Below are 11,308 nucleotides of genomic sequence, written 5' to 3' on the forward strand. Positions count from 1 at the left end.
CACATTCAGTAGACAACCTTGACTCTTTTTTTCTTCAATGAAATGGAAACACTAAAATATGACCTTTTTTAATGCTTTTCCATTCTAGTTTGGAACCTATTTTCTATTACAGAAAATGCAAAGAATTTTCCCTTAGGGTACATTAATTTTTTTCAGGGATATGGTCCTTCAGAGGTTGCCTATCGCCAAGAAGATGGCCCTATACACATATACATACTAACATTACTGAGTGGATTAAGCAAGGACAAAAAAGCAGAAGTAATGAAGTTGGGAATCAAGAGTGGGAAGAAGATGGGGTAGAATTAGAACACAGGGAATAGAAGGTGAATTTAACCAAAACCTATTGTATGCATGAATGGATTTTTTAAAGGAGAAAAGAATTAAAATTCCTTCTACCAGGGTTTCTGGCATACACTTTTCTACAGTATTGATATAATAAATATTCAGTTTCATTTATCTTCCTAGTCTTTCTGATATTGTACTTCTCTAAGATCAGTGGATATAGTTGGCAGTAGATTCAAATCTCAAATGTTTATTTAAATCCCCCAAACTACTGAGGGGACTCTTCAATGCCTAGGTTTCACTTGGGTGTTTTAAACATCTAGACAAATTGGAAGCTGTCTGGTCTAAAGTTAGCATTGATGTGCTCAATCACCCTTTGTCAATGTTTCATCCTACTTTGTTAATCCTCTGTTTCTTAAAAAATATTCATCACCCCTTCCTGTTGAGAAATCATATCAGTAAGTTTATGCAATTTTCTGTATTTATATCCTATGACATCTCAATATCACTATGCTTTTGCACATTATCTTAAATGAATGCAGCCTCAAGCTACCATACTAGCCTCTCTGGCTGTACACATTTTCATGCATTACTACAACTTCATAAGTTGTGTGTGTGTGTGTGTGAGAGAGAGAGGGGGGGGGAGAGGGGGGGAGGGAGGGAGGGAGGGAGGGAGGGAGAGAGAGAGGGAGAGGGAGAGGGAGAGGGAGAGAGAGAGAGAGAGAGAGAGAGAGAGAACCAGTAGAATATTGATATGTTGATAGAAAGTAAATTCACAAATCATTTTCGGCAGCATGGATAGCTTCACAATATACAGTATATTCACATATACAAATACCTATACATAAATACAAGCACTGACACTTCCTTAAAATTTATCTCTGAAACTTATGAAATTTAGGCTACATGTTCCTTCCATAATCAGTGCCATAATTTACCAAGTCAAGTAAGCACCAATTTTTAGCTTCTAGATCCCCCTATAATGTATACTTTACATGTCTACCTTTCCATGTGAACTCTGATTCTTTGTTTTGGTTTTTGGTTGACAGCAAGGAGTATTGGTTGCTCTCAGTGAAATTTTAGAATTTCATAGAGGATTTGCTACATCATTGTCACAGTCTAGAATTATGTTTCTTTGTTTAAAATTCTAGGTGATTGGCATATGATGTATGATAGAATATGTGACATTACAATTGGTCTCATGGGCAAGGATGTAAAGATTGATTATGATTCTGTCCTGCCATGGAACAGGTACAGGAAGCTATGGCACATGTGTCAAGGACACTCAGTTCCAATTTTAGATGCTCCATTAGAAAAAAGTGAATACATTTCCATAAGCAATGTTATCACCTAAAAGACCTGAGCCAATTGAAATTGTTATTAAATAATTTTACTAATTCTCTTTTAGACTCTAAGCTCTTTCACAGCAGCCATTATAACTCTTTAAGGTAGAAATACTAAACAACTATAAGCATAACATGCTTACAGGAGAAAAATCATTATGTGTAATCAAATGCTGTTGAGAATCTCATTTTATAGGTCTTGTTACCATTATATTACTCCTGCCATCTGGGATCTTTTCCCCATAAATATGGATCCTGAGATTAAGAGTTCTTTCAAAAATTTTGTAGGAACTATAATCCATGTCATCTACATATACATAAACCATAACTCAAACTAAAGATAAGTGCTTGAAATAAGAACAGAAAAAAATGTGCTTTGCAATTTTGGGATTCTCTCTACCCCCTTGAACATAATATATGGCAACATGGCTTGAACAGCTTCTGCAGTGGGATGAAGTAACTCATTAACCTGGGTCAAGGAATGGGAAAATAACAATTATGAGGGTACATTTATTCCAAGGACAATGTCATCTACTTAGAACTATAGCCCTGGGACATACTCAATACTAAATTAGTGTTCATATATAAGTGAATATATTAAAAGCCACCAGTAGATGATAGACAATTTGCTTTGTAACCACAGAACAAACAAATCGCTATTCTGAATGTTTGCCACCAGATAAAATTGTAATGAACCCAACAACCAAGAAACCAAGCAAAAAGACACCATATTAGGAAAACAATGAACCATAAAAAACAGGATACAAAAATAAAATGCCACCTTTAGTGTTTTAAGAGTGTTTAGTACGATATGAGATATAACTGGTTTTTGCCATACCTTCAGTTTTGCACTGGTCACGTTCCTTCGTTATTAGTTTGGAGTAAAATGCCTACACTCAAAAATAATCTTAGCCATATTAAAGCCATAAAAAATTAGCATGAGTAAAATACCTTCTTATATTTACTTTTCCATATTTTTATTCATAGATTTCTTAGATACTTGAAGCTACCTTTGGATGTAGACATACTTGGGAACAATTACCAGCCATTCCATTCCAGAAAAACATATTCCTTGTATTCAATCTGTTGAATTATACACTAGTCCTCCTTATAGATATTCATTCTGTTAATCAAGAACTAATAATAGGATATTATTGTCTATCTTTTCATTGCAAGACTTTTGAAAGATTAAAAAAAAACCTAAGCAACAAAAAGGAGCATCATTAGAATTCAGCAATCCATTTGCACTTGGACAGGAGAGTTGCTGAGGTGAAAAATAAAGCTGAAGTAAAGTATTACTTCAGTATTTACCAAAGGTAGTCCTGTACTATAAACACACACCCCCACCACCACCACCACCAACAACAACAACAACAACAACAACTAACATCAACTCATTGATTCTCTGACAGATAAAATCAAAGAAACCATTCATGATAAAGTATACAGCATAGCATTTATCTTTTCCTAATGCTATTCAGATTGAAAGGGCTTTTTACTTCCCTGTCAAGCACTGGCCATCAGAACATAAAGAAGCTGCCAGAATTATACACAGAAATGAAGGGAATCTAAGTAGTCTTAGTTTGGCAGTGTTGTCTCACTTGTGGTATCAGTAGATCCTTATCATGACCTCCTGGTGTAGGTGTGAATAGGTGGTGCAATATATAAAGAATGGTGTTTGTTTTCTTCATTGCTGATCTGAAGCCAAATGACTTTTTGAGAATCTACAATCCATGTACTCTCTAAAACATATTACATATGATAAATACATTCAATTTTATCTGTCATTCTAAAAAAAATAGGGTGGGCTCATTTAATGCATGTTACAAATACTGGCATGCATTTTTGACAGCTAATAATGATTCCTCTGATTTACAGGTGATTCTGAAATAAAATAATAACATAGATTCTAGATTTCACAGAAAAGAAAATTGAACTTTTTTTTGCTTAATATAGGATAATGTATTTTTCTTCAAAGGGGGCCTATATTTTCCTACAGTACCTCTATAGATCAGTAAGAAAGACAGTAGCATATGAGATCTCAAGTTTTCAGACTTTTGGCTTTCTAGACATTTATATTTTAGCTTAGATAAATCAGTTCACTAAAGAATGGTGCTGGCTGACAATGTAAGTACGTTGAAAATGTGTTTATGTCAGTTCATAGATGATAGATTTAGATTTCTGTCCCTTGCCTTTCTCCTCTTACTCTATACACTTTCCTTGAATAATCACATTTGTCCCCAGGCATATTTTAGGAACTAATGTAATCAAGCCTGCCTCAATTCTTGGCCTCAATCTATCTTGAATTCAAAAGATGCATCTTCAACAAGCTATTGGAATATCCATCTGCTGTCAGACCAACATCTTAAACTTAACATCCATTTCTTATCAAATTGATCACCATCCTCACAATTCCAAAACTTGAAACTGTAGGCTGCTTTTAACTCTGCTGTTCTGTAAATTCAGCCAGCAATAAGTCACCCAAGTCATATCACTTATGTTACACAAACAATTCTTGAGTGTTTCTCTTCTCTTTCTTAGCTGTGATGTTTCTCTTTATGCCATTCTTGGCTTTGTGGTGACTTTGTGACCTTCCAGATTTCCACACACCCCTATAGTCAGATATTTTCTATTATAGCTACTTCTCTCTTAAAGCTTGACAATTCTTTTGTAGACTAACATTGCAAAACTTGAACTCTATGAGTCCATTGTCCAATAACTCACTATTAGCCACAATGATATCTTAGACCCTTTCTTATCTCCTTGTACAAAGCTCAAGTGTAAGTGGATCAAAGATTAAACCATTAAACCAGATACATTAAACCAGATACACTGAAACTATTAGATGAGAAAGTAGGGAAAACTTTAGAACATATAGGCACAGGAGAAATTTTTCTGAACAAAACACCAATGGCTCAAGCTCTAAGGTCAAAGATTAACAAATGGGACTTAATGAGATTGCAAAGTTTCTGTAAGGATAAGGACATTGTCAAGAAAACAAAACGGCAGCCAACAGAATGGGAAAAGATATTTACCAACTCCACATCAGATAGAGGCCTAATATCTAAGGTATACAAAGAACTCAAAAAGCTAGACACCAGAGAATCAAATAACCCTATTAAAAATGGGGTACAGAACTAAACAAAACGTTCTCAGTTGAGGAATATAGAATGGCTGAGAAACACCCGAGGAAGTGCTCCACATCCTTAGCTATCAGGGACATGCAAATCAAAACAACCCTGAGATTCCACCTCACACCAGTCAGATTGGCCAAGATCCAAAACTCAGATGACAGCAGATGCTGGCAAGGCTGCAGAGAAAGAGGAACACTTCTCCACTGTTGGTGGGGTTGTAAACTGATACAACCACTCTGGAAATCAGTCTGGAGATACCTCAGAAAATTGGACATAATACTACCTGAAGACCCAGCTATTCCACTTCTGGGCATATACCCCAGAGACACCTTAGTACACAACAAAGGTATATGCACCACAATGTTCATAGCAGCTCTATTTATAATAGCCAGAAGCTGGAAAGAACCCAGATGCCCTTCAGAAGGTGAATGGATACAAAAATTGTGGTACATATACACAATGGAATACTACTCAGCCACCAGAAACAATGACTTAACCAAATTCTTAAGAAAATGGCTGCATCTAGAGATTATCATCCTGAGTGAGATAACCCAGTCACAAAAGAACAGACATAATATGCAGTCACTGATATTGGGATGCTATCCCCAGAGGCTTGCACTCCTCCAGAAACAACTCACAGACTGTAGGAAGTCCAAGAAATAAAAAAAACAAAACAAAACAAAAAAAATCTTTACAGAACAAGAAAACTTTGACTATTTTCATGTTACATTTTGTTTTGCATGTCCTTTGTGCTCATTGTAACTATTGGGTTTTCGATGCATACTATCAAACCTTTAAAAAGATCAAGTACTGACTATTCATATAGATTTATGTAAAAATTATTTTAAAATCTGAAAAAAAAAGTACTGACAAAAATGTATTGTATAATTTTTATGCAAAAAAATGCTTGAAATCTGTACATTTACCTTTGTTTTGTAAAATAAAGATGTTAAAAAAAAGATCAACAGTAACTGCCTGGAACATACAATGATGCTTCATCATATTACAAACACAAATAAACTTGTATGCATACAGACCTGTGATAAAGCTTTATTTGTAATAGTAGACCAGCAACAACAACTAACACCAAACTGAAAAATACACTACAAAAGAAGATGTATCAGTACAGTAACTCTGACTGAAAATTTCTCAGTGGATTATATTCATACTTCCTGTGATGCTCTGAATGATGAAATGACATAAAGTGAATGACATAGTAATACATGCCAGATGAGGACTAGATGTGTGGTAGTCAGTCAGGAGCTTCTTTGTGTGGTCTTGAGTAACTGAGCAATAATAGAGTCAGTGGCTTGAGGTCAGAATGTCGACAACATTCATGGTTTGGAATACTTGATAGATGACAGTTTTTAGTTTTGTTTTTTCCCACAGGACACCCTTAAAAGAATAGTTTAATTATAAATTTCCCTTTCGATTATTGTATTAAGAATGCATTTCACTTATTTTTGTCTTTCTACAAGTCAAACTTGATTAAATAGCAATACATTTCAAAGGTTTGGCAGTTTAAACAATAGCAAACTGTCATTTTACCTTGCTTTCCTCTCTTTTTAGTCCTTAGCAGGTTCTTCTACTTCAATCTTCTAACGTTTGATTTCTAATTTTAATTTTTATTCTTTGAACATTTCATTTATACATACAATGCATTCTGATTATATTTACCCCTTACACTTTCTGTCTGATTCTGCCTGGGGTATTCTGGTTTTAATTTTTTGAATGGAGCTTAAAGAATATTATTGTGCCAGAAATGGTCAATAACTTACACCATTGCACTGGGTCCAGATTAAGCTTACCATAATAAATGACCCAGGGCTAGGAACAAAGCTCACTGGTAGTGGACATACCTACTACATGCAAGGCCCTGGAGTAAGGTTTGAGAACCATGAAAGAAAGAATTCTCTTTCAAAAACTGAACCAAGAAGACTAAGCACTAGATTAGTACATGTAGCCTTGATGGATGAAATAATGTTTTAGTTAAGGGACAAAGGTAAATATAACCTTGAAACATTAGTTTTTATAATAAACAGGTTTAGGAGGGCTGAGTTGTTGTTACATTGTTAATAAGGATTAAACTTGCAATCTTTCCCCTTCCAAATACTGTTTTCACTTCTCAAATAAAATAATTATAAAATCATACCAGAAACAAGGTGACTGCCACCCCTACTTTTTGATGATGTAGCCACAGCATTGGAAGATTAATTTGTTTTCTGTTTTAGAGAGATAGTGAGAGTTCTTTGCTGTGCATTTTACACCTGCCTTACCATGTCCTCTGTAGTATGATGATACAGTACTGAATTAATATGCTCTACCATCTTTACGGCTTAGTGCTTCACCAGCTCTTTAATGAACAGTTTCCATTGAGCATATTCTTAGAGACAGTATGGTTTTGTTGCACCCAAAGCCTGCTATGGGTGAGTCTGCATTCATTCGTCTCCTCCCATCTGCTGTACCTGCAGTGGAGATTCTTATCACCAGACACAACCTTTCCAGCATTTTTTATTCTTTTCTATCCAAGAATATCACTGAATCTGAATACCCATTCCTAACTTTTAGCCAAATAACTTTGTGTTGCTTATTTCTTAATGTAAGTCTTTCTGTAGGTTTGATGCTTTCTGGAACAACATGTTCCCGGGAATCAGAACAGATTTTGCTGCTCATATCTTTTACTCACAAATCTGATACATTTTCTCTCTCTACTAAGCACTTACCATGTATCCTTGACTGTAACTTACAAAACTTTATGTGTAAATTCAAAACTAGTGTGAATTTCTTTTCCTTCCTCCTTAATTTCATAGATTTGTTTGTACTGTAGTTCTAGCAACCTCAGCATATAACTTTTTCTCTCCTTTTAGATCAAGATCTCTCACCTATTCATTTAAAGGATGGTTTTCACTTATTGTTTTAGTGTAGCATTTATATTTGACAACATTTAACTCTTGTGCTTTGGAGTATTTATTAAGTAGATTACTTGAAAAGAAACCCTGTAGTGCTATCCACTTTATCTCTTAACTAGAGTTCTGTGACAATTAAAGGGAAGATATTATATATAATACAAATGTACTGAACAAAGTGATAATTTTTACCCAGGGTGGGACACAGATACTAGTGGGAAAGCAAAATTAGCATAGTCAGCATGATTTTTCAATTAAAAATTTAAACAATGGTTTATTTCTGAAATTTTTCATTATTTTGTACACCTTGGTTATATAACTAAAATCCATTGCAAAGTCATACCATGTGTGGGAAGGCTATTTCAAAAGCACATATCACAAAATTGAACCTAATAGTTTGTATAGTGATTTTATCCACCACCTATGAGTTTCCAAGAAGCATTAAAGTTTTACCTCTAACATAGGACTCAAGATATGGCTAACAGTAAGTGCTAAACAAAAGCTAGTTGCTTAAAATACTCTATTGAAAGGAAGTTAGCATGACATTAGAAAAGAAAAACTACACTCATCCTAAATTCCTCTTGATCACCCTGAACAGAAACAAAATGTGAGGTTGACTTTCTCATTTCAGATTTAGTGTAATATTATTCATACTTTCAAAGTCATAACCATTCTATGAACCCATTCTACAACTCACAACTTCTAATTCTGAATTTGTCTTCTGTAAAGACAAATTTACTGAGAAATATTTTAATAGAGCTATACAGTTTTTAAAGAGAAATATAGACTTCAAATACTGATAAAAATAAAATGTTTTCAAGAGGGAGGTGGTTTTAGTTTGCACAAATGTAAGACACTTTAGCTGAAGACATGAGAAATTAAAGTCAATCCTTTGAAAAGATGGGCTCAAAACTTTTCAGTTATATTGAAATGTAAATGAATTATTCAGTTGATATTACAAATGTGTATGTGCATTTACATGTCACTATATGTTGGATTACTGATTCAATTTAGAGTTTTTGTAAATATAAGACATTAATAATAATGTAAAATGTAGTAAATTTAATTTGTAATACTGCCTCTGACATAGCAATATTTAATATACAACTTCTGACATGTACTGTCACATATATTATCAAATAGGGAAGTCATAGTCCATATATGTAAATTCTACAGGAAAACAGAGACCAGTAAAGAAATCACTATCCTCATCGTCATTAAGTATACAGTATGGAAAGAAAAACCCTTTGGGAGAATGATTCATTTAAATAAAATATACTTCATGGAAGAAAAGATCAATCATCTACACAAAGCAAAAGTTTGGCAATAAAGTCACAGTGGGAGTTGAGAGTAAAGGATGCTTTTAAGTTAAGGTGTGAATGATATTTGAATAGAGATAAATGGAGGCAGCTAGGATGGACATTCCCAGAGTCCAAGAGTTTATATCTGGAGTTGTAGCTGGGTAGTAGAGTTTTAGTGCACATGTGTAAGACATCCAGCTCTATCATTTGCATCTTCTTTACCTCCTCCCATTTTTTTTTTTTTTTTTTTTTTTTTTTTGCTGCAAGGAAATAGGTAAGTAAAGGGATGAAGGGGGCCAAGAGGAAATATGAGCGGATTAGTTATATTTGCTTTTTAAATCTCAGTGTGATACATTAAGAGTATATTTCAGATGTAGAGATCAATTTTGCTAGATGAAGCAGTTTGTTACACAGAGAAATTTTGGCAGCTCACTGGAAGAGGGCAAGCATGAACTAGTCAGTGTCTAACATGTAAGCAAGCCTGGAATTGAGGGCATTAGAATGATTCCCTTCCTTTTAACTATACAGAATTTAGCATGATTGATATAGTATCAATTTGGAAATGTCCATCACATAATTGCATGTTTAAAACTGTAATTTATGAAAGCTGAATGAAAATGTAAATTTGAAAATTTCCCAAAATAACTGTGATCACTGAAGTGATTTGAACAAATGACTTTGGAGGAATCACACAGGCATCAGAAATATTCAGTGAGCCTTTTAAAATTGTAAATTGATAGACATGTCCTAAACCAAGGCTTTCTAAGATGGGTTCTGAGAATTTGAATGTTTAGTAGACTCTCAGTTAATGTTGATACTATTTAGACATGGCTATACAACTAGACAATCACTGTCCCAGATGAATACAATTAAAAATAATGTCAGGATGACTTACCCCTAACCAATAGTCTGTGCTAATGTCAGTATATTTCCATGTCATTATCTGAAAAATAGAAATTCTATTTCTATCTCCCTAATTTTGTTAGAAAGCATTTATGCCTTCTGTAAGTGAGAGATTACAGTAGCCAAAATTAGATCTCAAAATATGTCTTTTTTTTTAAAGAAACTCTCAACATTCTTCATTACCTTGTAAGCTATGCTGCAAAGCTTTTCCACATTTTTTACACAGACTTCCTAGTCCCTTGTTTGTTTGGATGGTCTCTACTAGCCTGTGTCATGTTTTCAGCAGCTGAATATTTCTTTGAGACTTCTGTCCCATATGGCCAATGGTTTGAAAAGCACATAGCTGTTTACTTTACGTCTTACTATAAATTATTTAATCCTTTAGTCTTTAAATGGCTATTTGTAGGATTAGACAAATTCTGAAAGCTCTGATAAGAGGATTGCTGCATCCAAATTCATGCATAATCCTTAAAAAGCACATGGAACCTACAACCTCAGCTGGATGGGCATGTGGAACAGATTAACTGAACATATGTAAGCAGTAGGAATTATTAACCAGTTAGCACTGGTGAATTTGTTCTTGATACTTAGATTTATGTATATAAACAGTCACTAATGAGAAGTTATATTATTTATAAAAATCCAATAAAAACCTACCTTGAGTAGTAGATTTCTCCACATCTTTCCTCTTTCGACTCTGGCTGTTGTAATTCCTCCTTAGCTCTTGGTTATATTCATGCAGAGTTTCCCTGGAGTTAAATGACTGCCTTGGTTTTCGCCCATCTTCACTCTCATCAGAAGAACTGGTATAAGCTAGATCCATTTCATGCTTGACTTTGGACAGAGGCTGATAAGGTTTGCAGTCTGTTTGCTCCATCTCTGATTAAGCAAGCCGAGTTTCATGAAAGAAGGATAAGGAAGTTCTTTAATGAAAACAGTCCTGGAAGAGAGAGAAAACATGAGCCTTTTTAGATTTGTTCCTTTGCAAGGAAACACAGCTGGCAGATTCACAATTGGCCTGCTAATACTATCAAAGGAGTGAAGCAAAAGACAAAGTGGATGACATGTAGCTAGCTGGAGGCACTAATAAAACTCTGCTCTACATGCATATATTCTCAAGCATTTTGGATGAAGCTAGAGGTTGTAGCATCAGAAAATGATCAAATTAAAAGAAGGATAGGTTACAAAAATATTTGCATTTGGAATGCAAACAAAGGGCAATATTACTTTGGTATGAGAGTGTGATTTTAATGTTAAAGACTACGATTAGATTAGAAAACATTATGGGATTTGGAAGTGGCCAGGAGTATAAATATTAACTTCGCATAGCTAGCGTTTGAAATGAATCTAGTGAGAAAAATACATTCACAAAGAATCGCTCTTTGCCTCTGGTTTAATATTACATTTAAGCCTGGGACTGTGAGGATGTGAAGGGCTCT

At 34.5% G+C, this 11,308-nt stretch overlaps 1 protein-coding gene across 3 annotated transcripts in view; it reads right to left on the reverse strand.

The window, feature by feature from the left end:
• The window catches only part of TENM1 (teneurin transmembrane protein 1), a gene marked incomplete at both ends in the record, with an annotated part of 585,996 nt that extends 575,250 nt beyond the window's left edge, over window positions 1–10,746 (reverse strand). For all 3 annotated transcript variants that reach the window (XM_080911093.1, XM_080911094.1, XM_080911092.1), the window contains one exon: window positions 10,527–10,746. In XM_080911093.1, coding sequence (XP_080767219.1) covers window positions 10,527–10,746 — 220 coding nt within the window. The remainder of the gene's footprint in view (window positions 1–10,526) is intronic.
• Between the last annotated feature and the right edge of the window lie 562 nt (window positions 10,747–11,308).

This window comes from Micromys minutus (assembly GCF_963924665.1).
Source record: "Micromys minutus genome assembly, chromosome: X".
NCBI classification, from domain to species: Eukaryota; Metazoa; Chordata; class Mammalia; order Rodentia; family Muridae; genus Micromys; species Micromys minutus.